The following is a 27,387-nucleotide window of genomic DNA, read 5'->3' as shown; positions in this document are numbered from 1 at the left end:
TGTGCTTCAGGAGACACAGAAGCTGAGCTGCAGTTTGTGGGGCTGGAGGAGTTTGTCAGTTCCAAAAGTTTTTCCCAGAGAATTTCAAATGATTCTCTGCAATTATCATAGAATCAATAAGGTTGGAAAAGACCTCAAGGATCTTTAAGTCCAGCCTGTCACCCAAGACCTCATGACTACTAAACCACGGCACCAAGTGCCACATCCAAGCCTTTTTTGAACACCTCCAGGGATGGGGACTCCACCACCTCCCTGGGCAGCACATCCCCAGGGCTAATCTCTCTTGCTGGGAAGAACTTCTTCATCACCTCCAGCCTAAACTTCCCCTGGCACAGCTTGAGACTGTGTCCTCTTGTTCTAGTGCTGGGTGCCTGAGAGAAGAGACCAACTCCCTCCTGGCTACAACCTCCCTTCAGGTAGTTGTAGAGGGCAATAAGGTCACCCCTGAGCCTCCTCTTCTCCAGGCTAAACAATCCCAGCTCCCTCAGCCTCTCCTCACAGGGCTGTGCTCAAGGCCTCTCCCCAGCCTCATTGCCCTTCTCTGGACACCTTCAAGAGTCTCAGTGTCCTTCTTAAATTGAGGGGCCCAGAACTGGACACAGGACTCAATTATGGTTGGGCAAAATTCTCTGCAAGGAAAGAGTTTTTGACAGTGAAACTGAGACAGAAGAGTGGTTTTTTGCAAAGCCCTGATTAGAATCTCATTCCTGCCACTGTCTGGTTTGCTTTATATGGTATTTAGGGCATCCAAGACTATTTTGGCTTCTGATTTTGTCTTCCCTTGTTATAAAAAGTCATCTTAGTGAAAAAACCAAACAACAAACCAACAAAACAAACCCCACATTTTCCCCTGATCAGATGTGTTCCTTTCTCATTTGATGGCGTGTTTGTTTTCCTTTGGCCTGTTTTCAGTAACTCAACTTGACAGCACTGTTCCAGTGCAGCCTCAACAGCAGCTCCCAGTGTCACCATGGTGGCTGCTGGGAAGCCACATGCTGTGACCATCCCTGCCAGCAGCAGAGCTTTGGTTTAGTTTTTTTCATAGGATCCTAGAATGGTTTGAGTTGGAAGAGACCTTAAAGCTCATCTAATTCCAGCCTTTATACCATGGGCAGAGACCCCTCCTACCAGCCCAGGCTGCTCAAGGCCTCATGCAATCTGGCCTTGAACACCTCCAGGGAGTGGGCAGGCACAGCCTCCCTGGGCACCCTGTGCCAGTGTCTCACCACTCTCACTGGAAAGAATTTCTTCCTAAATTCCTAAATTTCTTTGATAGCAAGAGCCACGTGGAAGAAAATGGACATTGCTGCACTTTAGTGGAAGAAAGCAGCTTTGTCTCCTCTCTGGGTGCCACGTTCCCATCTGTCCTCTCTTGAGAGCAGGATGTGCCCATTGGGAGGGACCTTGGCAGCAGCAGAGGAGCCCTGGGAGGTGGTGAGGATTGCTAAGGCAGAACCTGAGAGGTGCTTCTCTGCATCAGAGTGTTGAGTTGGCCTAGGCTGGTTCAGACAGAGCTGGACAGGGCTGATTCATGCTGCTGTCCAATGTCTCTGTAACTTCTACCTGGCCCTCTGCAGGCAGTTTCATTCCCTAGACAGGAGCGTGGAAGGCAGGTGACAGCCTGTTTCCTCCTTCCTTTGTGGCTTTGGTGACATCCTGCTCATGTCCCCAGGTGCTCTGTCTGCTGACCCTCTGCTGCCTTGTGTTTCCTGTTAGGTGTGGGATACCTGTACCACATACAAGTGCCAAAAGACCTTGGAGGGTCATGATGGAATTGTACTGGCACTCTGCATCCAGGGGTGAGTGGAGAGGGAGGGAGTGGGGAGAGCACTGGGGCTCCTGACCACAGACTCTTGGGATCATAGAGTGGTTTGGGCTGGAAGGGACCTTCAAAGCTCATCTAGTCCAGTCAGCAGGGACATCTGCAACTAGAGCAGGTTGCCAGAGCACCAACCAACCTGACCTGCAATCGTTCTGGGGATGAGGCTTCTTCCCCCTCTCTGGACGCCCTGGGGCACGGTCTCACCACCCTGAGTGTACAAGGTTTCTTCCTTGTTTCCAGTCTGAGTCTCCAGTCTGAGTCATGCCCTTATAATTCCCATCCTTGGTCCTGCACATGCCAAGATTGTGTTCCAGGGGCATGTCCTGCCCCTCTGCTCTTTAAAAAAACCTCAGAGCTGGCCTCACTGCTCTCCTGGCTTCCATCCCTGGTCACCAGCAAGAGCCTGTCCTCCTCACAGGACCTGGCTTCTGCTCCTGGGGTTGGTGTCTTTAGTTACAGAGTCATAGAATGGAACCACAGAATCTTTTTGATTGGAAAAGCCCTTTAAGATCACGGAGTCCAGCTTAACCTGGTACTGCCAGGTCACCACCAAACCATGGCCCTCAGCACCACATCTTCAGGGCTTTGAAACCCCTCAAGGGATGGAGACTCCACCACTGCCTGAGCAGCCTGGGCCAGGCCTTGACAACCCTTCTCGGGAAGAAATTGTTCCTCATGTCCAACCTAAACCTCCCCTGGGGCAACTTCAGGCCATTTCCTCTTGTCCTGTTGCCTTGCCTTGATCCAGTGAGGCTGTGGGACTGCAGCTCCCTGCCCAGCATGGTGCCTGGGGACAAGATGGGAGCCTGCATGCGTTGTTGTCCCTTGCTGATCTCCCTTTCTTTTCTGGTGACATTACAGGAACAAGCTGTACAGCGGCTCTGCTGACTGCACCATAATTGTGAGTACCCAGCCCCACTGTGCAGTGGTATTGGGAGATCTACAGGCCATCCCCAGGCTGCTCTAGAGCAGGGACCTGCAGCCTTTCTCCTGTGTGGCTCTGCAGATGCCAGACTGACCACCCACATCTGCTTTAGCCACTGGCTCAGCCAAGTTCTTCTTGGCTTGGATTTAGGTGTTTCCTGCAGGCTGGATTTCCTGCTTCTGTGTGTCACAGAATCTCAGCATGGGGAGGGTTGGAAGGGACCTCTGGGGATCATCCAGGGCACCCACAGCAGCTTGTCCAGGGTCACAATGGCCAGGGGGAATTGGAAGCTCTCCAGAGAGGGAGACTCCACAACCTCTCTGGGCAGCCTGCTCCAGGCCTCCAGCAGCCTCACACCAAAGAAGTTTCTCCTCCTGTTCAGGTGGAGCCTCCTGGGTTCCAGTTTGTGCCCCCTGCCCCTTGTCCTGTCCCTGGGCACCACTGAGCAGAGTCTGGCCCCAGCCTCTTGCCCCACAGCTCCTTTATCTCTTGCTGAGCATTGCTCAGCTCCCCTCTGGGGCTGCTCTTCTGCAGGCTCTCAGCCCCAGGGCTCTCAGCCTTTGCTCCTCATGGAGATGCTCCAGGCCCCTCAGCATCTTTGGAGCCTCTGCTGGACTCCCTCTGTTGGAGCCCAGAACGAGGTCCACTGCACCAGCTGTGGCCTCACTAGGGTGGAGTAGAAGGGGAGGAGAATCTCCCTCGACCTGCTGATCACACTCCTCTTCCTGCACCCCAGGAGACTTGTCCCCAGCACTCCCAGGGTCTTCTCCTCAGAGTTGCTTCCCAGCAGGTCACCCTCACCTGTACTGGTGCAGAAGGTTGTTCCTTCCCAGATGCAGGACCCCACACTTGCCCTGGTTGACCTTCATGAGGTTTTCTTTCCACCCAGCTCTCCAGCCTGTCAAGACCTCCCCGAATGCCATTGCAGCCTTCTGGTCAGTCCTGAGCAGGCCAGGACAGTGGCTCCTACAGGTTCCCAGAGGCAAAGAGGAAGGGCTGCAGCACAGGGTCCTGACACTGCCTCTCACAGTGTGCCTCTTCTCCTTTGCAGGTGTGGGACATCCAGAACCTGCAGAAGGTGAACACAATCCGAGCACACGACAATCCTGTTTGCACTTTGGTCTCCTCACACAACATGCTCTTCAGTGGCTCTCTCAAAGCCATCAAGGTAGAGCCCTGGGGTGATTCCTCTTGGGCTGGTGGGGGACCAGTGGTACAAACTGTCAGGCAGCAGTGGCCAAATGGGAAGAGTGTGGCATTTTGGTCTGTGGGTGACCTTGTTATCACCATCTCGTGAGCCGTGTAGAGGAGAACAGCTCCCAGGGCAGGCAGTGCTGCAGAGGTTTAGCCCCTGGGACCTGGCTGAAGAAACTCTTTGTTCCTTCTGTCTCCCCAAATCTGAGACTGCTGGTAGGAGCATCTTGGCAGTTCCTGTGTGTGTCTGTGCCTGGGTCCCTAACAGACCTACTTACACCCTTGGGAATTTGTCTGAGGTTCAAAACTGCCTGAGGATTCAGACTGCCTGTTGTGAAACCCCCTCCAAAGGATCTTGAATCTGCTTTCTTCACCTAAAGTCTGCAGAACCCAGGGAACAGCTTTGTGAGTTGCCCTTTAAAGCCTTGGCTGGATTCCCTTGGCTCTGCTTCCAGCTCCTGGTGAGGCAGCTTATGGGACTGTCCATCTGGAAGAGGTGTATGCTCTTTTCTTTATCTGGGGCCTGGAGTGCTTCAGCTCTCTAGAGAGCATTTGAGGCTGGAGGAGCAATGAGACAGCACTAAGCAGAACCTGGGGCCTTTGGGTTTTTGTCATCTCCAGCCACTTAGTGCCAGATGAGCCAAGCAGGCCTGCAGCACTACTCGGAGAGCTGGGCTGTATGCTGGAGGTTTCAGGCAGAATTGTGCTGGAGGCAGTGCTGCAGGTGGGGTCTCAGCAGAGCAGAGGGGCAGAATCCCCTCCCTGTGCTGCTGCTCTCCCTGCTCTGAGTGCAGCCCAGCACATAATTGGCTGCTGGGCTACCAGTGGCTATTGCTGGCTCCTGGGGAGCTTGTCACCAACTGACACCCCCAAGGCTTTCTCCTCCAGACTGCTCTTGAGCCTTTCTCCACCCAGCCTGGCTTTGTGCTTGGGATTGCCCCAACCCAGGTGCAGGACCTTGCACTTGGCCTTGTTGAACTTCTTGAGGTTGTCATGGGCCCACCATTTGTTACGTGTTGAGATGTCTTAAAACTGTGAAAGCCTCCTGCTAAAGGACAGTCACCAGTAAGCCGTTCTTCACCCAGCTGAACCAGGGCTAGCAGGAGCCCTAACAAGCACGAGGCTGGCTGGGTAGAGTGGGCTGCCCCTGGCCTTGGAGGATGGAGCTAACCTGTCCTATCCCATTGAGCCTCCTCTCCATGTCCATCTGTCTGTCTGTGCTTCCCACAGGTCTGGGATATTGTAGGCACCGAGCTGAAGCTGAAGAAGGAGCTGACAGGTCTCAACCACTGGGTGCGAGCTCTGGTGGCTTCCCAAAACTACCTTTACAGTGGCTCTTACCAAACCATCAAGGTAAGAGACCCTGAGCCTTGTGGCAGCTGTGAGCCACCAGCCCTCCCTCTGCCTCTAGGTGTCTGTTCTGCAGCATGGCTTGGTGGAGCAGGACAAAAGGGAGCTGCTGAGGGGCGAGAGCACTGTTGGCACGTCATTTTTGCTGCACTGATTGCATCTTTGCAGGCACTCAGGCTGGGCTCTGGCCGCTCCTTGTGGGAGCGCAGCTGCTGGAGGAAGCTCTCTGAGATAAAAGGTGACACCTCCAGAGCTGCCGCAGTGTTGTCTGCACTGACAGCCCTGCTGATAATGGGAGAAGGGCACTGGCTGGCTGCAGAGTGACCATAAAGCCATGGGTGGTTTCCAAAATGCTTTCAGGCTGCCTTGGCTCTGATGAAGAGCTCACCTCACAGCATCTAGGTGACACGGGAGAACTTGAAGTTGCCCTCTTGGTGTTAATAAATCCCAGCGCTGGGTTTTAGGGCTCTCAGGGGCTGGGTTGTGTGTGGAGGTGTCTGTGCAGGGTCACACACACAGGGTGTGCAACCAACTTTTTCAGCCTGGATGTTCAAAGGTGGGCAGCTAAATAAGGCAGCAGGACTTTGCTCATCAGAGCATTCCCAGCCAGACAGATTTGTCCTTGAGGATGTGATCTGGGCACACATGGAGCTGGGCTGACTTCTTGTGTGGCTGGAAAAGGCAGTTCCCTCCTAGGGAGGGGTCCCTGCATGGGTCTCATGCTGCTTTTGCTCTGGTGTCTCTTTCAGATCTGGGACATCCGTAACCTGGAATGTGTCCACGTGCTGCAGACATCAGGAGGCAGTGTCTACTCCATCGCTGTCACAAACCACCACATCGTGTGTGGCACCTACGAGAACCTCATCCATGTAAGGGCTGAGGGGGCCGAGCTGGCTGGCGGCTGGGGGAGAGGGGTGAGGAGATGGGGGTGTGGCTCTGCTGGGCCACTCTGTGGCTCACCCAGAACCCTGGAGGTGTGAGAACACCTCTTGGAGGAGAGGTTGGTGGTCTGCAGCCCTAGTGCTCTTCTCCTGCAGGTCTGGGATATAGAGACAAAGGAACAAGTCCGCACGCTGACGGGGCACGTGGGCACAGTCTATGCCCTGGCTGTCATCTCCACCCCGGATCAAACCAAAGTCTTCAGCGCGTCCTACGACCGGTCCCTGAGGGTAGGTGTCCAGGAGTGGCTCTGTGCCTCTGCTGCAGCATGGCCTCGTGTGCCACCCCCTTGGCTCATGCCTGCTGTGTGCCCGCAGGTGTGGAGCATGGACAACATGATCTGCACTCAGACGCTGCTGCGACACCAGGGTAGCGTCACTGCCCTGGCAGTCTCCAGGGGCCGCCTCTTCTCTGGTGCCGTGGACAGCACTGTAAAGGTTGGTGTCCCCTGCCCCCTGGGTGGGTTGGTTTCGTCCAAAGCTAGAGCCAGGGCATTCTGAGAATCGGAGAATCATCCCTTCAAGATCATGGAGTCCAACCCTTGACCCAGCACTGCCAGGCCACCACTCAGCCGTGGCCCTCAGCACCCTATCTCCAGGGCTTCGAAACCCTTCCAGGGATGGGGACTCCACCACTGCCCTGGGCAGCCCGGGCCAGGCCTGGACAACCCTTCTGGGGAAGAAATTGTTCCTCATGTCCAACCTAAACCTCCCCTGGGGCAACTTCAGGCCATTTCCTCTTGTCCTGTCCCTTGTTTCTTGGGAGAGGAATGCAACCCCACCTGGCTCCAGCCTCCTTTCAGGTTGTTGTACAGAGCAATGAGGTCTCCCCTCAGCCTCCTTTTCTCCGCACTAAACACCCCCAGGTCCCTCAGCTGCTCCTCACCAGGCCTGTTCTCCAGACCCTTCCCCAGCTTCATTACCTTTCTCTGGACCCACTCCAGCCCTTCGATGTCTTTGCAGCAAGGAGCCCAAAACTGAACACATTCAATGAGCTGGGAGCCATCTTCAAACAAAGCAGGGGATGGTTTTGAAAGGCTGGGATGTTAGCTCCTTTGTGGCTGCTAGAAACTCAAAGGAAGCTCCACACAGGCTGAAGGAAAGCTCACAAAGCTGCTCAGAAGTCACTGCCTTGGGTTTCTGTTGTCTCTTCTCCACAGGTCTGGACGTGTTAGCAAGAAGGCCATACAAGCCCTGCACACTGAAAGACCAAAACCTCCTCTGCTGCTGGCCTGCTGGGTGGCTGCCACCACCCCAAGATATCTGCTGCAGCTCCTCTCCACACCCACCACTGCCTGCTGCTGCCCACCCACCAGCTCCTCACCCACAGTGAGCCCGGCTGGCAGCCCTCAGGACTGCTCTGGCCCATGGATGCTCCAGATATTCCCTCAGATCTTCTGGATAGGAATGGAAATGCAGAGGAAGCTGTTCTGGTGCCTTCCTCACGTCTGGGTGCCCTCCTCTGCTGTGTGCCCACCAAGCTGAGGAATAACTTTTGGGTTCTCCAGGCTGGACCAACCTCACTGTAGATGCAGCGCAGCCCTGGGACGGTGATGGGACTGAATGCCGATTCAGCTTGTCACAGGCCGGGGTAGGGACACTGGGAGGCTGCTTCCTTTGTAAATGGTAGAACTGAACATTAGGCCTTGCCCTGGGTCGGGACCCCCCACCCCTTTTCTGTCTCCAGGATTTCATCTAACTGCCAAGATGTTGGGCTGATCCATCTGGGATCTTCTTGAGGTCTTCTCTCGAGCAGCCAGGTACGATTTTTATGCCACAGCAAGTTCTCAGATCAGTGACACGAGCCCCACTCTCACCCCCTGTAACGATGCTCTCCACATTAAAGAGGACGAAGCCTCCGTTGCGTTTTTACTCCCATTTTCTACTGTTTTTAAGATTGTGATAGAGATTTGATTATTTCTTCATTGACAATAAAAGCAGAAAGAGCTCTTCCCGCCCAGCGTGACTTATTGATGGCTCTCAGCAGGACCTTGGCCCAGTTCCTAGGCTGCTGCACCCTTCAGTGCCAGCACCACCAAGACAGGGGCACCAAAGGGTGGCCTTTGACCATATACCTTGTCCACCCAGCAAGACAGAACCTCAGCGCCCCACAGCCCCCATCAGCCCAACTGGAGCCACCACATACGGTGGCTGATGGCTTTTGAAGCCATCCCCCCCAATGGCCAGTGGCTTTTTGTGGCTACCACCACAACGGCCGCTGGCTTTCTGAGCCACCGTCTGCACCGGCTGCTGCTTCTGGAGCCCCTGTGCGCGCTGCCTGGGGACACAAACAGCTCTGGCAGCCAGGAGGGGTTTTACATTTTTATTTTTTCCTTAAATATTTGTTGCCAGACTTCGTATAGGAGCAAACTTCTTCACAGCACCACGAGCCATCTACTATTGAGAACAGGAAGAGTAAGACGCGTACAGAGGTGAGAGCGAAGCACAGGAGAGCAGGGAGAAGCACCAAGATGCAGAGCTGGACAGAGGGGGGCTACGATACAGAGTCCATAACTTAATCATAAAAAATATATATATATATGTATATATCCATCATGGAGACTGCAGGGGGGCAGGGGGGTAGATACATATTTAGCTTGGTTTTGCCTCCTTCCAGCGTATCTTCAGGTGGCGATTTCTATTTCTTTCTTTTTTTCCTTCTTTTTTTTTGTTATTTTTAAAGTTTTTTTTTCTTTTTAAAGTCTTTATTTTTTTTTAAGTCTATTATTATTATTAAGTATTTTTCTATTTTTAAAAACTTTTGAAATTCTTTTTAGAGTATTTCTTACTATTTTTAAAGTCTGTTTTGGTGTTTTTAAGTCTCAGGTCAGAAAGTCTCTTTTTTTGCTATTTAAAGCCATTTTTAGTCTTTTTAATTTTTTTAACCATTTTTTATTTTTCAAGTATTTTTTATTACCTTTAAGGTCTTTTTAAAGTATTTTTTGGGTTTTTTTTAACCTTTTTTAATTTTTAAAGTGTTTTTTTTAATTTGAAAAGTCTTAAATTATTTTAATAATTTGACTTTTTAAAGTATTGTTTTGGTTTTTTAAAATCTTTTTTTTTTTTCACTTTTAAAGTCTTTGTTTGTTTGTTTGTTTGTTTTAAAACTGAAGTATTTTTTGTTGTTTTTTCTGTTTGTTTTTAAAAGAAATGTCAAAGTTGTGCCAAACACATCTGGATCAGCGACCACAGCAGGGAAGGAAGAGAGAAAGGGGGAAAGGGAGAGGAGAAGGAGGGAGGCGGAGAAGAGACCAACTCTGTACACCTCCAGAAAAGAAAGGAACCAGCAACACTTTGGAGTTTGGAAACCACAAGCCAAAAAAAGAACACCCCCCCCCAAAAACTCCAAACCTAAACCCAAACCAACCTGCACTCATCAGGACTGGAGTGATTGAACCGGACTGGTTTACACAGGAGCCTACCACAGGGCACAGTGCCCGCAAGGATATGTGCCCGCACCCTCCAGGGCACAAAACGAGACCCACGCCCAAGAGACACCAAAAACTCCTTAAAGAGTAAGAAGCTAACCCACCTCTTCCCAACCCAAAGATACCCCAAAAGAAATGAACACCTCCAGGTGAAGAATTGCCAAAATAAACCAAACCAACCACAACAAAAGCCCAACCCCAAGCTTCCCTAAAACAAGGCACATCCTCTTGAGTTCTTAAGGGTGTTGAAAAGAAAAGACACCAACAGTGAATCCCAGGGGAAAGGGAACCTCTTGCACCCTACCTTCCACCCAGAGACAAGGTGAAATATTGTGCTACTCTCAGAGTGAGTTTGCCACAAGACACACAGCTTAGTTATACTCTAATAATCTTTGTTTTCTCTCTTTGTCTTTTTGTTTTCTTTCTCAAGCTAAAATCCAGTTTCTTCTTGATTTCCTTTAAACCTCTTTATATATTCACTAATATTTTTAACTCTCTTTTTTTTAAATATATATTTGTTAAAGTTTCTTTTTATTATTTTGGTGCTAAGGGAGGGGGAAAAAAAATCTGCTTTATATCTTAGTTTTGTGTTATTTCTTTCCCCCCTCCAATAAATTAATACATTTTTATAGCTTTTCACTGTCCTCTCCTACCCAGGCAAGGAGGGGACTGGGCAGGGGCACAGCCTGGTACCCCCCTGACCTGCCCCAAAACAGTGCATTCGCTCCCCAAATTTGCAACCAACACAAACAAAATCTCTTCCCCAGCCCAAGGCTCAGTCCCCACCATGAGGACCTTCCAGCACCATGGGGATCTCCCCTGCCCCCAGTGGCCAGCAGCCCCCCAAACCTGGTGTGACACCGCAGTCGGACCCCTGTGCCTGGCCCTGCCCACCCCCAGCCAATGATGATAGAGGAAAAAAGAAGAAAAAAAGAAAAAGTACCAAGGAAAATTGAAAAAAAGGAGAAAATAAACCCAAATGCAGTTGCCCACCTGGCCCTGCCACCGGCATGGCCATGGGCCACAAGTGGCCACTGCCAGGGCCACCACATTGGGCAGGGCTTGTGCTACATTCACAGCCACCCGTGGCTCCAGGGCCAGCAGGGCACAGGTGTGGTGGCCGTCAGACAGGTAGGTAAAGAGGACGCACCCCACCCCCCACCCCCCACCCCCCATCCTGGAGCCCTAGCAGCTGGTGGGGGCTGTCTGGTGTTGCTTTGTTTCTTCTGGTGTTGGAGTTGAGTACTATTTTTTGCTTCTCAAAGGGAGTTCTGCCGGAGCCGAGTCCGTGAGCACAATCCTGAGGTATCTTCTTCTTTGTGCAAACCCCGAGGGGACATCCAGGACGAAGGGACGGTTGTACAAAGGGGACAAGGAGGAGGAGGGCAGTGGGGCAGGGTGGGGGTCGTGGATCGTTGTGCCCTTGTGCCCACGTAAGCCCTGAGGTTCGCGGGGCCCTGCTGCCCCTCACTCCAGCATGGCATCCAGTTGGTCTGCCAGGTCATCAAACATGCTGCCAATGTCGTCCAGGATGCTCACGGTGCTCTTTGACTCCACAGCCGAGCTGGGAGAGGGGCAGGGATGGGTCAGAGCTGTGCATGGGATGGTGGCACCACACGGTCCCCTATGCCCTGTGCCACAGCCTGCATGACCCCCTCTGTCCTGCAGTGCTCAGCAGCATGTCGCCAGTGTCATGTCCCCCCTGCCACCACACAGCTCCATAATGCTCTGGATCAGTTTCCCCAAGACAGGTCCCAGCACACCTGCATGCCCGTATCCCCTTGCTCGTGCTGCTGCAGCAGGGTGTCTCCCAGGATCCCCTCCCCTGTCCAGGTCTAGCCAGAAGCTCACAGACTGGTTGGGGTTGGAAGGGATCTTAAAGATCATCTAGTTCCTAGTCCATGCCATGGACACCTCCCACTAGCCCAGGCTGCTCAGGGCCTCATCCACCCCAGCCTCATCCACCCCCGAGGAGGGGGCATCCCTGGCACATCATCCATGATGCTCTAATATCTCCCCAACATCACCCAGCACAGCCTCACTCCCACCATGGTGACACAGCCCAACAATTGCCCATGATGCTGGTGCCCTCCTGACCCACCCCAGGCATCGTGGTGGCACAGCACATATCTGTACCATCCCCAGGGACCACAACCCACCCAATGCCCACTTACTCTGCCGCTTGATTGTCCTCCTGCTTGATCTTCTCCTCCACAGCCTGCAGTGCAGCAGCCAGGGAGGCGCTGGTCTCCTCCAGCTTCTGCTGAGCCAACTCAGGGCCAGCGGTGTCAAGGGAGGGTCCAGCCATGGCTGAGCGTGGCGGCTTCACCGGCACCTGCTGGGGCTGGGCGCCGGGCGAGAGGGGCTTGGCGGGGCTGGAGCAGAGCGAGGGGGGCGTGCTGGACGGCTTGGTGGCGGTGGTGGCACCCAGCTGCCGGGCAGGGGATGGGGCCGGCGTGGAACTGGCACTCACCGACTGCATGGCAGCGTGGGGCTTGGGGGGCTTGGGGGCCGTAGGAGGCGGCACGGGCTTGGGCGACACTGGGGGTGGCGTGCCATGGACCCGCTTCACCTCTGCAGAGAGAAGGGAGATAGGCAGAAGGGTAGCAGGGACAGTGGGACCTCTCGGGTCCACCCAGGGCAGGTCACATCCTGGGGGTTGGTGGGGCACCTACCTGGGCTGCCAGGGCTTGGGATGGGCACCTTTTTGGGGGTGGGTGCTGGTTGCCCAGGGACCTTCTGGGGCGGTGGCGTCAGCACGGGCTTAGGAGACACCGGTGGCTTGAAGGGCTTCTTGGCCTCGGCAGGCGGCGGGGTGTAGTCGGGGCCATCGGGGCAGGCGGCAGGTGGTGGGGTGGGGGGTGGTTCAGCCCCGCTCAGCTCGGAGCCTGGGCGCCGCTTGACAGTGCCAGTGCCGTTCTGGTAGACAATGAGCGGGGCCGGCTCCAGCGCCGGTTCCTTGTCCTTGGCCTTGGGCCGGCGCTTGACAGTGTCAGACTCAGTGAGGACAAAGCGGACGCCGTCTTGTTGGCTCTGCCTGGCCCGGATCCGCCGCTTGAGCGTGGCGCTGGCCTCCACCTTGCCCAGGTCCCCTTGGCGGTGGGTCGGGGACAGTCCCTCTCCCGAGTCCCCCCGGGCTGGGCACAGGGGCCGCGGTCGCTGCTTGATGGTGAGGTTGCCCTCCTCAGCAAAAGGGATGCCATCAGGGGAGCCACCGCGCTCGACCCGCAGCCGTTCACCGGGGCCGTCGGTACCCGGCCCCGACCGCACGCTGTCAGCTCGCTCGCGGCGAGCGGCGGCCACCAGCCCAGTGACGGGGCCGCTGATGGTCCGGCGCCGGTTCACCACCTCACCGTCCAGCCCTATGGCCTCTTTGTGCTTGACAGTGGCCAGGACAGTGGCCACACGGGCACGCTCGGGGCTGCCCGCAGGAGCGCCTGGCTGCAGGTAGTAGCCATCGGGTGCCTTGGTTGGCCCTGGCCCCACAGCCACATGTGGCTTCTGCAGTGCCAGCGCCCGAGCACCGCCACCAATGGAGGACATCTCCAGCATGGCAGCAATGCTGCGCACACTGCCGGCACTGCCCGTGTCCACGCTGCCACCCAGGTCACTGGCACGTCGCTGCTCCTGACGACTCTCCTCAGCGACAGGTGGCCCTGTGGCCACCTCACTGTCACCCTCCTTGGGGAAGTCCTCGGCCATGCCAGCACTAGAGATGGCAGAGCTGGAGCGTTTGGGAGGGGGTGGTGGAGGGCCTTTCTTCTTGGGGCGGACAGCAAAGGACTGGCTGCGGTTGACGTTCTTATCACTGCCGGCAGGTGCCCGCACCGAGTGGCTGCGGCCCACGCGCCGCTGGACGGTGGCATAGGGCCCTGCGTCGGGCACCAGCAGCTCGTCCCGTTCCTGCTCACTGTCGGAAGCAGCGTAGCGGTTCAGGCTGTGTGCCCGCTTCTTCGGTCTCCCTGGCTCCTCCTCACCCTCGCCTGCTGGCGGTAGGCACAGCACTGGCACTGAGACAGGCAGGACAGGAATCCCTGCGGGTGTCCCCTCACCCTCAGCAGGCTGCGGCAGGACATAGGCGAAGCCACGGTGGGTGGGTGACTGGGGCAGGGAGCGGGGCGAGGCGGGACGCTCACCTGGTGGCAGCAGCTGTGGGGTGGGCTTCACCTTGGCAGTGGCGTGGGGCACCAATGGGCCCTGTGGCGAGGGGGGCCGTGGCTTGCCAGGGGTTGGTGGCGGTGTCAGCTGCCCAGTTGCAGGTGGGAAGGGCTGCCGCGGTTTGCCAGGCACTGGTGGCACGCTGGCACGCTTCACAGGGTGGCCATGCCGAGGTGGGCGCCCCTCCTTGGGTGGTGCAGGCGTGCCCTCACCAGCTCCCTCTGCCAGGTACTCCTGGCTCTTGGAGATGGCAGTGGCTGAAGGTGCCCGTGGGCCATCACCCAGCAGCTCCTGTGAGCTGCTCATCATCCTGGCACGGCCGCCCAGACCCGGTGGTGAGCGGTAGCCAGGGGCCACGGAGTTTGCCACCTTCTCGGGGGCCTCCTCGGGGGCTTCTCCTGTCATGGCCACCTGCAGCTCGCTGCTGAGCTCACTGTCCTGGAAGGTGGTCATCTTGGGTGACTGGCACTCAGGTGGCTCTGGTGGCGGGGACTCAATGGTCAGCACCTCCGGGCCTGCTGCCCCTTTCCTCTTCAGTGTGCCCGGCTCGTACTTGCCCAGCTCTGCGCGCTGCAGCTCTGCCAGCTTCTTCACTGCCAGCATCAGCTTCTTCTGGTGGCCTGGGGATCATGGGATGGTGGCATGGGACATCAGCACTGCCACTGGGGGCGGGGGCCACCACAGCCAGAGCCTGGCACAGGACCTTACCCAGTTTGGTGATGCCAATCTCCTGCAGGTCCTCCCAGGTGATGTCGGTGATGAAGTCGATGTTCTCGTAGCCATTCTCCACCAGTACCTTGTAGTACTGGGACAGGCCGATCATGGAGAGCCACAGCGCCAGGTTGGCCTAGGGAAGGGGCAGGGGGCACAGCTCAGTGCCAGCTGGCAGCAGGGCTTGGCTCTGGCACCTCAGTACCCATGCCATGTAGTGATGCCACTTTACTGGGGACAACCTCAGATGAATCCCCTTGTCCTGACACTGTTCCAGTGCTCCATAAACACCTGGGGTCATGCTCAACCCGATTCCCATGGGAAGCTCCTTGCTGTGCCAGCCAATGGGGCAGGAGGGATGTCAGGGGACACCATTTCATGCCCACGAGGTGACAGTTTGCACCAGCATGATGGTCTACAAGCTGCCAGGAGGGGACATGTTGGAACTGCTGGATGTGGAAATGATCTGTCCACCATGTGCCAGCTCCCATGCCCACCCCTTGTGCCACCCCCCTCTGGAGGGGACAGGGCACAGGGGACTAGTTGCCACCCTGGACCTGGCTTTGATGTGCCCAGTGCCACAAGGCTCTTACCGGCTTGTACTCGGGCAGCCACTCGGGGATGCTGAGGTTGTTGATCTCAGAGGCAATCTTCTTCCTGTGCCCTGGCTTGGTGACACCGATGGCCGTCAGGTCCTGGGGCAGAGAAGGGAGTCAGTGCAACCCAGTGCTGGCTGTGCCTCCCTTACCATGGTATCAGCCAGCCTCAGTGTCCCTATGGGTTGTTGCCCCATGAAAGGGCTCTCGGGCTCTGGCACAGGGTGCCCAGGGAGACGCTGGAGTCCCCATCCCTGAAGGGGTTTAAAAACTGCTTGGATGTGGTGCTGAGGGAGGTGGTTCAGTAGTGGTGGATCAGCAGCAGTGGTGGGCTGTGAGCTATGGGAGAATGGTTAGACCTGAAGAACTCAAAGGTCTCTTCCCCTCTCGACAGCTCCACGGTGCTTTGGCCTCACCTCGGGCGTCATGCGGCTGATGGTGGTGATGTCGTAGCCAGCGTTGAGGAAGTTGGGCGCATAGAGCTGCAGCTGGAACTTGCAGAGCCACTGGTACACGGCCTCCGAGCTCTGGGGTAAGAGGGATGGCAGCTTGGGGTGACCCTGAGGACAAGGAGCTATCCCTTGGGCTGTCCCCACATCTATCCGTGTGCCAGCATCAGGTTACAGCTAGAAGCTGGCGCTGCATGGGAGCATGGCCCCATGGCTTGGGGCACCCTGCACATATCTGTCCTCTGGGGAATGCAGGGAGCTGGTGATAGGAAGCTGGGGAGTTGTTGGCTGTAGGGATGATTCATGCCACTGGCTCATCACATGGCACCGCATCCCATGGGCACTGCCATTGTGGCTAGAACCCAGAACCCTACCAGACTTGGTGGCCATAGCATGAGGCTGAGGCTATGGCTGCAGAGGGGTGGCCCCACTGCATGGCTGTGTCCATGCCACCCCAACACTATGCTCCACCATGGGGGCTCTCAACACCACCCCAGTGCTCCCACTCACCTTCCCCTCTGATGGTGGCTCCATCTTCTTCAGCTGGGGCTCAGCGGGGGGCTGAGTGGCATAGGGGGAGCTGGCCATGCTCTGTGATCGTGATGAACCTGCTGGAGGGGCAGCAATCAGCAGGGCACAGCCATGGCCCCCAGGCTGGCGGGGCCAGGGCAGGCATGGGAGAGGGACACCTGCCCCAGCACAGCAGATTGGAACACCTTTGGGTGCTCTGGACACCAGGAGTGATTCCCTGGGATGAGCAGGGGTAGTGCAGGGCACCATGCCCAGGCACAGCCACCAAAGTTGTAGCCCCCATCCCTGAGTCCTGCAGAAGCTGGCCACACTGGCATGGGGCTCTACTGGGTCTCCACCATCATGGTCTACACAGCTCCTAGATGCCATGGCACTACTGAGGCAGCCTGTGCTGCTGCCATGCCTACCCACCCAGAGCCTGGTAAGTTCCTAGTCCTGGCAGGGTGCCACAATACCCTCCATCCAATGTGGCCCCAGATGGAGTGACCCAGCCAGACGTCTCCTCTGGAGCAGGTTTCCTGACTGCCTCCCTGGCCAGGCAGCACCTGCCCAAAACCCTGTCCCCACTCCTCCAGCTGTGCCATCAACCCATGCCAGGGCTCACCCACCCACTGTGCCCAGGAGAGAGAGCCCCAGCTGGGGTGGGAAGGCTGGCATGAGCTGCCTCATCCCTTGGGACTTTCACACAGAGCACCCATCCTCCAGCTGGTGCCTTTGCCAGACATGGCAGGGATGGGTGACAAGGGCTGCACAGAAATTTGTCTTGTATTTCAGATCAGAACCAGTGAGAGCAGCCCCTGCCCCCCCTGACTACTGCACCCTCCATCTGTGCACATCCAATGTGTCTGTGTGTCTTCCCCCACTGTGTGTGTGTGCATCCTCCTGGCACCTGCAGCCTGCTTGTGTGGGCATCCTCCTCTCATGTGCCTCCCTCTGCCATGTGCATCTCCCTCACATCTGCAGCCCACTTGCATGTGCACCTCCCAAGCATCTATTTGTCCCCCCCACAAGCCCATCAACGTGTGCAAACCCCTCCCCATCTGTGCATCCCTCCTTTCATGTCTGCATCCCCCTCGTCCCTGGCTGTGCATGCCCCTCCTCATGTCTGCACCCCCTCCTCATGTTTCCATCCTTTCTGCCTCTGCATCTGCACAGCCCAGGCATCCTCTGCACCGTGAACATTCTCCTCTTGTGCGCATCTCCAATCTGCCAACCCCCCTACCCAGCGTATGCCACCCCCTCAGCATGGGCAACCCAAGTCCCTCACCCGCAGTCCCCTGGGTGGTACTGGTGGCAGTGGGGGGACCCCCAGCTCAGGCTCCGGTGAGGCTGGCAAGGTGCCAGGGAAGGAAAGGGACTGGGGAGGAGCGTTGGTGGCCCCCTCCTCAGCTCACCCATGCCAACCACCCCCCATCCCCACACCCCTCCGTGGGGTCCCCACTAACCGAGGCAGGAGAAGGCCTGGCAGCAGCTGAAAGGCGAGAGAGTCATTTTTTACCCCCACGTTTTCTTTCTGGCGCCGGGTGCCGTGGCAAAAATAAGGGAAAAAAAAAGGACAAAATCCCTGGATCCGCAGCTGGCCCCGTGGCAGTGCCAGGGCTGCTTGCTGGCTCCCGGCAGCCGGCTGGTGGCACCCACCTGCGGGGATGTCCTGCGCCTTGGCCGGCCCATCGCCCACGGAGGACTCTTGCGCAGAAGCCTTCTGGGAGAGAACCGTTGCCAGCAGCTGAAAAACACCCCGGGAATGGGGCGGGGGGAGAGAGAGCAGCAGGAATGAGGCGGGTGGCTGGTGGGTGCCAGGGTGCCCAGGGTGCCAGGGTGCTGCGGTGGGTGCCGTTCTGCCAAGGCAGGCAGCAGAGTCGGTTTGCAGCAGGCAGAGCGGGAGCAGCACAGATGGTGTTTTGCCGGCAGCAAGAGCCCACAGCACCGCGGCACCCCAGATCCAGCCTGGCGCATGCCTGGCATGGGCTGCCAGGATAACCTGCAAAGTAGAGCACGCACCCACCCACCCATAAAACAAAGCCCCCCATGGCCATCAGCACAGTGTTTGGCTCATGGGGAGCCCAGTGCCCATCCTACACTGGCATAGGGCAGACAGGATGCCAGGGAAGGTGGGCTCATGGGTGCTTCAGCCTGGGCACAGGACTGTAGGTAGGGCAGAAAGAGCAGAGGGTTTCAGGGAGCAGTGGGCAGGGTGCAGGGTATAAAGAGCAGAGGGGGGCAGAGTGCAGGGGGCTGTGTGCTAGCAGACAGCAGCAAGCAGCATGCTGGTGGCAGCGTGCAATGCAGTGGCAGCATGCAGTGCAGTGGCACCCTGCAAGCAGCAGCAGGGACATTGGCACACAACCTTGGTTGGACCATAGCCATGCTCATGGGCAGCTTGTGCCCTGCTCTGCAGCCTGGCAGGACGCTGTGTCATGGGCTGAGCCTGAAGGGGACATTCTGGTGGCCACTGTGACAGCCACTATGGTGGCACACTGGGTGCTGGGAAGACCTCACAACACCTGGCCCACCATTACTCCTAGCAGAACCCTGTGCCAAGGCAGGACCCAAGTGTCACCAGAGAGTGGCATGGCTACCTCAGGGCTCATCTTACCTTGACACCTTCAGAGCCAGCATGCAGAGCATGTGCCCCGCTGCCCACGCTCTGCCCACTCCCTGAGCTGCGGGCAGAGGCCACGCTGCCCGTGCTGCCCAGGCTGCTGCGGTCACCACCTGTGCAGAGAGAGAGGAGATGCCATTATGACACCCAGCCCCATGGCCAGGGCTGGAGGATGCCTTGGTGCAGCCACAGCCCACCAGAGCCGCCACTCCAAGGTGTGACTCCAAGGCACAGGAGGGTGCCAGTAGCGTGTGCCAGCAGCGTGTGCCAGCCCTACCTGCAAAAGGTTTCCGCAGCACCCAGATCTCCTCGGCAGGTGCTGGCACAGCCGATCCACTCTGCGGCGGCGAGATGTGGGATGGGCTTGTGTCGGCCCCACGGGACCCTTGGTGGCAGAGCAGAGAGCAGCCATCAGGCATGGGGCCTCTGCATTGGGGTGGCACAGGGCAAGGTGACCCACAGCCCCCCAGCGCCTGTCAGTGCTGCACACATGGAGAACCCCAATGCAAAGGTGTGAGGTCCCCAGTCACAGCCATGCCCAGGGATGCCAGCACTGTCCCAGAGGTCCCAGGAAGCTGGCACAGGGTGACAGTGAGCAGGCCTGGCACCCCATGCTGCCACCTACCAGTCAGGGATGGACCCATGGCAGAATGTCCCAGTGTCCTGGCTCAGCACTGGAGGGGACGGGGACCTTGTCGTCCCCGTGTGGAGCAGGATGGGGACACAACCCAGTGTGGGGGAGGGAGCAAAAGGAGTTGGGCAAGCTCAGGCAGTGGGCACTGGGGTCCCCACCCTACTGTGCCACATCCAAGGCAGTGCAGGTCATGTCTATCAGCTGCCTGCAGCCATCTCGGGGAGGACACAGGGCGATGTGGTGCCAGGCACCAGCTGCTGAACCCCCAGGCTCCCCAGGATGCCCCATGGGTGACACAGCAGTGTGTGAGAGGACCCAGCCCTATCAGTGGGGTACAGCTTGAGGGTCACCCCTGAAACACTGCTCCTTCACCAGCTCACACTGCTGCCCACCATGTCCTGCTCCTGCACAGCACTGAGCACAGGGCTCAGAACAGTACCAGATGAGGTGGACAACAGACCTGTGAGACCTGGCACTGCCATGGCATTAACACAGCACTGTCATCAGACACCATGCAGCCTGGCTTAGCACCAGCCATGGGACACCATCACCTGGTACGGGGCATTGCCGCCCTGCTGCTGCCCAGACTGGTTTCATCCTGTTAATAGCTGGATTGTAGCAGGGGGTGGATGAAGCAAAGTGAGGAGTGCCACCACAGGAACGGCCATGCCACCATCGTGCTGGGATGTCCCTGTGCCCTGTGTGCCATGGTCACACCAAAAGGAGCCCATACTGCTCGGGCTGCTGAGTGACTCAGCGAGGAGAAACAGCCCCAGGGAGAAGCTTTGCTCCCTCATGCCCATCACCAGTGTGGCCATCCCAACGCTTTCCCAACACACCCACTGCCCTATCATCACCAGGGCACATGCAAAGACCTCCAGTCCCACAGAGGTGGTGGCAGCCCCTGCGGGCATGGCACAGGCTGCACCGCTGCCAACCCTCTGTCAAATATCTGCTCTCCGGGAGCTCCCAACACATAGACCTGCAGCATTTGTCACCTGCCTGTGCCATGGGAACAGTCCATAGGGTTTAGCTGGGCACTGCCAGCCCCAAGAGCATCCCCCAGGAAAGCATGTCTGGCATCCCAGCCCCTTTCTGAGCCCTGACCGAGTTAGAGCAGCTCGATGGGCATCAAACCATCAAGTGCTGCCCAGCCCTGCCCCATGGCACAGAGCCTGGAGGGTATTTTTTGGGAGTTCTCAGGCAGTCAGAGCAGGGAGAAGAGTAGTGACTGTGGGCAGAGCACAGAGAGCCAGCAGCATGGTGTTGCCCCACAGCCAGGGACAGCAGGGTGGTGAGGATGGGATATTGGTTACCCAGAGGTGGTTGATGCCCCATCCTTGGAACCATTCCAGGTCAGTTTTTTTGGGGTGCTGAGCAGCCTGGCTAGTTGCAGTTGTCAAAAAGGTGTTAAAAAGATGAGTATATGTGGAACTTTGGGACATGGTCTGGTGATCATGGAGGTGTTGGGTAGAAGGCTGGACTTGATCACAGAGGTGCTTTCCAACCTTAATGATTCTACGTCCCTGCTCACTGGACTAGATGACCCTTAAAGGTCCCTCCCAATACAAACCAGTCCCCTTCCTGGAGGTGTTAAAGGCCAGACTGGATGAGCTCTTGAGCAGCCTCGAGTAGTGGGTTGTGTCCCTGTCTGTGGCAAAGAGTTGGAAGCCGATCTTCTGTAAGGTCTCTTCCAACCCAAACCATTCTAGGAGTCTATGATTTTGTGATTGCAGGATTTTGCACTAGATGACCTTCAAAGGTCCCTTCCCACCCAAGCCAGTCCATGATTCCACGATGTGCTGGTGGCAGAGCCATTGGCCACACAGCTCTAGAGTGGTGCAAGGGAGGGGGCTGATGGCATGCAAGATGTGCATGCCCCTGCCCACCCCGTGTGCCCAGAGAGGTGGGAGATGTCCCCATACCTGGAACCATCCCAGGTCAGGTTCTCTGGGGCTGTGAGCAGCCTGCTCTAGTTGCAGATGTCCCTGCCGACTGCAGTGAGGCTGGACTGCATGACTCTTAAAGGTCTTGTCCCCTCCAAACCAGTCCATGATTACAAGGGGGTTGAAGCAGGTGTGCTTCAAAGGTCCCTTCCAACCCAGCCCAGCCCAGCCCATGACTCTGTGGGTCCATGCACACACATGCATGCATAGCCTGCAGCCAGACCATGGCAAAGGCAAGGGGGGTGGAGGGGTAGGGGGAGGGGGAGGAAGAAAAGACTCAGTAAAGGCAAAGAAAAGAAAATGCCTGGGGGCACGAAGCGAGCGGTGAACTACCTTGTCCGTAAGGCGGCTCGTTGGCACTGCTAGGGGAGAGCCTGTGATAGCCAAAGGAACTGAAAAGAGTCTGATGGGAATGTGGTGGTGGAGGTGGAGGTGGAGGCAGGGAATGGAACGGATGGGACGAGGCGTCACCGTTTAGCACAGCAGCCCCGAAAGCCGGGAGCGGGGTCTTTTGGTAGTGGTGGGGGATTGTTACAGTCTCCCACGAACCTGATAAATAAAACAAGAGACAAAATGAAAAGGGTCCAAATGATAGAGACAACGCTCAGCGCCACCAAAAAAAGAGAGGAAAGGGAGGGGGTAAGGAGAGGGAGGAGGGAGAGGAGAAAGAGGAGGCAGTGGGAGGGGGGAGAGGGAGAGAAGGGGAAGAGGAGGGGAGGGGAGGGGAGGGGAGGGGGAAAGGTTCGGAGAGGAGAGGTTCGGAGAGGTTCGGAGAGGTTCGGAGAGGAGGGGAGGGGAGGGGAGAGGAGAGAAAGAAAAGAGAAAAAAAAGAAAAGAGAAGAAACTAAAAAAGCAAAGAAGAGAAAAGGAATGGGGAAGCAGCAAACAAACCAAAACAAGCAATCAAAGGAAGGTGGAGAAGCCAGAGCCGAGACCCAACCGATGCAGAGCGGAGGAGCAGCAGCTGAGCTCAGCACAGCCTGGGACAGTGTACAGCCCATGGGCACATCCCACAGACCCACCATGGCACAGACACTGGGACAGCCCCATGCTGGAGGCAGCAGCAGCTTGTGAGGCTCCCACAGCCAGGCTGCTGTGGTCCTGCTCCCCCCCATCAAGGCACATCAAGGGGCTGCAGGCACAGCTGAGTTGGGAGCTGCAGTGCCAGCACCCCCTATACCCAGCTGGCCAAGCCCTGGTGCAGCATCTGCCTCCAGCCCATGCTGCCACCCTGCTTCACAGGGCCCAGGGCTTCAGATGATGGAATTGCTACCAAACCCCACACCCTGGCAAGCACCACTGCAGACCCACAGATCTCAGCCCTGTGCTACCAGCACACAACCCACACGTGGAGGGCAGCTCTACCCCTGGCCATGTGGCACATGGCACCTCCAAAGCTTCCACAGCCAGTGTGGTGGTGCCCAGCAGCCAGCAGGCCTTCATGGGATCCCCTAGGATCTTGCCCAAGTGCTGCCATTCCCTGCCTGTGCCCCAGCAACACGTGGGACTAGGCAGCATGTGGCTGCTGAGGAAAGAGATGGGTCACTGTGAGCACCAACACAGCTCCTGGTACTGGACACAGCCATGGACAGCCCTGGGGGACCATGCACCCCACTGGGAGCCCACAAGGGTGGGAACGGTGACAGGGACAGGCACTGCAGGACAGGGGAGCAGCATCTGATCCCTGAGACAGCCCCTGACAGGGAGAGGGTCCCTGTGAGGCAACTCCAGGTCCCTGGTATGGGTGCCCAGCCCCCATGCTCAGATCCTGAGCACCAGATCTTGTGGCCCCACCACTGCTCCATACTCCTGAGACCCCAGTGACACCCCCAGCTGTCCCCATGCACCGACCTCCCAGCACCATAAATGCTTCCCCCAGCCCCAGGGATACCCTGTGAGCACCCTCGGGCTGCTGCCACTGATCCACATGGGTACCAGGTGGGCAACAACCTCACATGCACAATGGGAACAGGGACCTCACACACTTGATGGAGACACCAACCCCACGTTTGATGAGGACACCAGCCCCACACGGACAATGGAGACTCCAGCCCCACACACACCATGGGGACAGCAGCTCCACACAGAAAATGGAGACAGGGTGACCCCCCCGCATGCCTGATGGGGACACCAACCCTGCACACTCCATGGGGAGAGCAGGGCGTTCCATGGGCACCTACCCCAAACACTCAAGAGCACCATCCCCATGCCCATGGGGAGGACACCAACCGTGCATGATGGGGGCATCACCCCCATTTGGCTTCACCCCATTGACACCCTAGACCTAAACGGGGGGGCCCTGTGGGGTGCAGGTTTGTGAGCAGCCCCTCAGGAGGAGGTGGAGGTGCAGGGGACCAGGATTATTTGCCTGTTCGTTTGCTTATGGCCTCCACCAAGCTGGAGGGGAAGTAGCCCACACGGTCGTTGCCAGTCCGGTTGTCGTGGATGCAGCCCTTCCAGCGCCCGTCTGCATGCTGCTCCAGCACCTGTGGGCAGGAGCCAGGGTCAGGGGCTGGCAGTGCCAGCGGGGTGCACCCGGTGCCCATGTGTCCCCCAGCAGTGGCACTCACAGTGATGATGTCCCCAGCTCTCACGTTGAGGCTTGTCAGGTCATAGTTGTTGCAGTAATCCTTGACAGCCCGGACCTGCAGCGCGGCCGAGGCGTCTGCGGGGACAGAGCGGGAGTGTCACCGCTCATTCACCGCACAGGGCATTGCACTCCCCAGCCTGGCATCCCCACCCCAGCTTCCCCATGATCCCCTGGCCCCCCTACCCCGCAGCATCTGCTTGATCTCCTTGCTGGCTTGGCTGGTGGTGAACTGGTTGACGATGTCCAGAGCTGTCTGGTTGTAGGTGTTCCTGACATGGGCATTGATCCCGCTCTGCAATGGTGTGGAGAGGGCTTGGGAAGAAGCTGCCCCTCAAACCCCACCACCCCAGGACCCCCAAGACCACCCCACACTCAGCAGCTGAAGGGCACAGCTCATTGTCTTGGTGTGCACCAACCTTGGGACCCTCACTCCATTTCCTGGGAGAGGGGCACATGCTGCTCCACAGGCCCCAGCCATGGGCTCCCTCCCTTCCCATAGCCCCACTGTGGTCTGGGGGTATCTAGAGGGGTGTCGGGGGGGCTCTTACATCCAGCAGCAGCCGCACCACATCCGTCTTGCCACAGAGAGCTGCCTCATGCAGTGCTGTGCCCGCCTTGGTTTGTCGGTTGATGTCAATGCCAGCCTGCAGCAAGAGCCTGCAGGCAGCAGTGGAATCATCAGGGATGGGAGGCTGGGGGATTCCTGGCACTGCCCACCCCCCTGCCCGTGGTACCCACCGGATGATGTCAATGTGGCCGTTCTTGGCGGCGAGGTGCAGGGGGCTGGTGCCATTTGGGTCGGTGGTGTCGCCCGGCTTGGGCTCCAGCAGCGCTGCGCACATGTTGCTGTTCAGGAGCAGTTGGACCACCTGGCTCAGCAAACACAGAGCAGGGCTGCAAGGGTGCCTCTGCCAGGGCTGTGTCCCCACTGCCCACCTCTCCTCCCTGCTCTTGCCCCTCCTCCCAGAGCTGGAGCTTCCCAGCAGTGCTGGCATTGCAGGTCTCCAATGCCAACCCTCCCAGCAGCTACCCCATGCCCACCCTAGGCTGTTCCAGGAACCTTGCTGTGCCCCCAACCCCTTCCCAATCTCACTCTTGGGTCAAGGTGGGGATTTCATGGCACTGTGAGGGCTTACCCCGACCCGGCCGAACTCGCATGCCAGGTCCAGAGGGGTCTTCCCCGAATTGTCCATGATGCAGGGGTTGGACTGGTGCTGCAGGAGCATCTCCGACTGCAGAAGAGGGAGAGACCAGCTCGGTGAGGGCAGGGGCAGGGAGGGTGGCACAGCCCCCTCCATCCGCTGCTGCCACCAGCCCCACCATACCACATCATAGTGCCCATGCTGCGCTGCCAGGTGCAGGGGGATTTGCCCCTCATCTGATGGGATGTTCACAGAGGAACCTGCTTTCAGCACCATCTTCATGGGCTCCCTCTTGCCTTGCCAAGCTGCGTAGTGCAGGGGCCGCATTCCTGCAGGTGGACAGGATGGGGACATCATGACCACTCAGGCACACCAATGCACCCAGCCAAGGCCTATAGAGGGGTGGGGGGCCACAGCCAGGACCCTGGGACTCACCTTTGTTGTCCTTGATGTCCACTGCAGCCTGTGCCTCCAGCAGCAGTGAGATGAGCTCTGTGTTGCCGTTGAGTGCTGCATGGTGCAGAGCTGAGAACCTGGGGAGCAGCCATGGTGTCAGGGGTCCCATGTCCCTGTCCTCTCCAACAGCCCACGCCCAGCAGCATGGCCACAAGCCTCTACTCACTACAGCACCTCAGGGCACCCGCTCTGCCTCCTGCAGCCCCCCAAATGCCAGTGTCCCCAAGATCCCAGGGTCACAGCAGCTATACATCCCTGCCACATGGGCACAGGATCAGCCACAGCATGCAACAAGGGCCAGAGGGTGGGATGTGCCAGGGTGGACATGGGATTGCTCCCCAGCCCCACTTTATTTGGCTTTCTTGGGGGGGGCTACAGCCACAGGATAGACCCTCCCCTGCAGCCTGTGTTGGAGGAGGCAGGGCTGGGGATACCCCTAATGCCACAGGCCCTGAGGTGCTTTTTCTTGGTGGTGGTGCACCCTCAAGCTTCCCAACCTGCCTCATGCAACCAGTTCCATCCCATCCATTTGATCATGTTCATGGGATGGAGATGGCCCCAAAGGACCCTCAGCTTTCACTAGGGCAGGCGTAGATTGGACATTAGAAGAAATGTCACTGAAAGGGTTCTCAAACCCTGGAACAGGCTGGCCAGGGAGGTGGTTGAATGCCCATCCCTGTAGGTGTTTCAAAGAGGCAGAGATGTGGTGCTGAAGGCCATGGCTTAGCACCAGCCTTGCTAGAGTTAGAGAGTGGTTGGACTTGATGATCTGAAAGGGCTTTTCCAACCCAAACCGGTCTGTGATTCTATAAGCTGGGAGCATAGGCTGACCTGGAGATGCTGGTGCAAGATGGATACAGGGGGGTTGGACTGGATGATCTCCAGAGGTCTCTTCCAACCCCCACCATGCTGGGATTCTGTGAAATGCTCCCTGGAGATGCTGGGACTCCCTGGGGCTGGAGGTGATGGGATGAGCAAGTACTTGGTGGGGAGGTCCACTGAGGGTGGGGGTGTGCCAGGGTGCTGCTCTTCCCAGTGACCCACTTCTCCCAGCCTGGCTCCAGCAATATGACCAGAGGCACCAGCACAGGGGAGCCCAAGCTGACAGATGGAATCCCCCAACCCCACACCCCACTCTGGGATGGGCCAAGCCAAGAGGCTCATGACTAGAAAGCAGACCAGGAGCTGACCTACTTGCTGCTCCCAGCAGTGGCATCCACCACACGGCTGTGCTTGTGCCTGTCACCTGCTGCTCCAGGCCGCAGTCACACACAGCATCCCTGTCCCATCCCCTGGGCCACCTCGGTGTCACCAGTGCATGGGAATGGGCTGCAGACCTTAGGTGGAACCTCCCACAGCTGCCCCGTGCCCAAGAGAAGGAAGGTGGGGTGGTGTTCCATCTGTCCCCCATCACTGGGACACTCAGCTGATGGGGAACACATATCCCAGCTGGGGAGCATGATTTGGCCACCACATTCCCCTGTCCCCCAACACTGGGACACACAGCCAGGCTGGGGGAATGTGCCAGCTGGGGAGCAGGCTGCAGCCGCCACGTTGTCCACAGAGCTGGCAGCATGGAGCAGCGATGTGAGCAGACAGCTCAGCACAGAAGGCTGATCCCCAATGTCTGCCTGGGAAATGTCAGCATTTTCTGCTCCAGCACCCTGCTCAGACCGACTCAAGATGGTGCCAATTGCACCCTGCCCCCGCTGGGCTGCCTCAGGGGCTTCCCCTGGCACGGCACAGCCAGGCACAAAGGCCAGGCACTGGGCAGGGCACCATTCCCTGGACAAGTGCAGGGACTCCAGCGTGGCATCCACTAACCAGGCCAGGAATCAGTGAGCAGAGCAGAGATAGGGAAACAGGCAAAACCCCTGGGCTGGCTGAGCTGGCACAACGGTGGGTGGTAGAGCAG

At 57.6% G+C, this 27,387-nt stretch overlaps 2 protein-coding genes across 8 annotated transcripts in view; one reads left to right on the top strand and one right to left on the bottom strand.

Annotated features, from left to right (window-relative positions):
• LOC137456738 (E3 ubiquitin-protein ligase TRAF7) overlaps positions 1-8,183 on the top strand; it is a 29,656-nt gene extending 21,473 nt beyond the window's left edge. For all 5 annotated transcript variants that reach the window (XM_068168330.1, XM_068168331.1, XM_068168333.1 and 2 more), the window contains 8 exons: positions 1,717-1,799; positions 2,684-2,723; positions 3,799-3,915; positions 5,172-5,294; positions 6,041-6,160; positions 6,329-6,460; positions 6,548-6,667; positions 7,390-8,183. In XM_068168330.1, the coding sequence (XP_068024431.1) occupies positions 1,717-1,799; positions 2,684-2,723; positions 3,799-3,915; positions 5,172-5,294; positions 6,041-6,160; positions 6,329-6,460; positions 6,548-6,667; positions 7,390-7,404 (750 nt within the window). In that variant the 3' untranslated portion in view covers positions 7,405-8,183. The remainder of the gene's footprint in view (positions 1-1,716; positions 1,800-2,683; positions 2,724-3,798; positions 3,916-5,171; positions 5,295-6,040; positions 6,161-6,328; positions 6,461-6,547; positions 6,668-7,389) is intronic.
• Positions 8,184-10,246: 2,063 nt separating this feature from the next.
• Positions 10,247-27,387, bottom strand: part of LOC137456737 (caskin-1-like) — a 33,425-nt gene continuing 16,284 nt past the window's right edge. Inside the window, exons 3-22 of one of the 3 annotated variants that reach the window (XM_068168328.1) lie at positions 25,452-25,549; positions 25,200-25,345; positions 25,011-25,106; positions 24,613-24,743; positions 24,423-24,531; positions 24,058-24,166; positions 23,855-23,949; positions 23,653-23,770; positions 21,618-21,833; positions 18,982-19,089; positions 18,699-18,817; positions 17,741-17,828; positions 16,082-16,179; positions 15,539-15,649; positions 15,120-15,221; positions 14,524-14,662; positions 13,794-14,435; positions 12,333-13,691; positions 11,832-12,231; positions 10,247-11,221 (exon numbers count right to left, since the gene is read on the bottom strand). In XM_068168328.1, coding sequence (XP_068024429.1) covers positions 11,125-11,221; positions 11,832-12,231; positions 12,333-13,691; positions 13,794-14,435; positions 14,524-14,662; positions 15,120-15,221; positions 15,539-15,649; positions 16,082-16,179; positions 17,741-17,828; positions 18,699-18,817; positions 18,982-19,089; positions 21,618-21,833; positions 23,653-23,770; positions 23,855-23,949; positions 24,058-24,166; positions 24,423-24,531; positions 24,613-24,743; positions 25,011-25,106; positions 25,200-25,345; positions 25,452-25,549 — 4,381 coding nt within the window. In that variant the 3' untranslated portion in view covers positions 10,247-11,124. Of the gene's footprint in view, positions 11,222-11,831; positions 12,232-12,332; positions 14,436-14,523; positions 14,663-15,119; positions 15,222-15,538; positions 15,650-16,081; positions 16,180-17,740; positions 17,829-18,698; positions 18,818-18,981; positions 19,090-21,617; positions 21,834-23,652; positions 23,771-23,854; positions 23,950-24,057; positions 24,167-24,422; positions 24,532-24,612; positions 24,744-25,010; positions 25,107-25,199; positions 25,346-25,451; positions 25,550-27,387 lie in introns of all 3 variants that reach the window. The other 2 variants (XM_068168327.1, XM_068168329.1) reach the window with 2 other exon arrangements.

Source organism: Melanerpes formicivorus, unplaced genomic scaffold (genome assembly GCF_026170545.1).
Source record: "Melanerpes formicivorus ecotype bairdi unplaced genomic scaffold, bMelFor1.0.p_v2 SCAF_135, whole genome shotgun sequence".
In the NCBI taxonomy this organism is placed as follows: domain Eukaryota; kingdom Metazoa; phylum Chordata; class Aves; order Piciformes; family Picidae; genus Melanerpes; species Melanerpes formicivorus.
The sequence above is the reverse complement of the archived record's forward strand: the minus strand, read 5'-3'. Positions and strand labels throughout refer to the sequence as shown.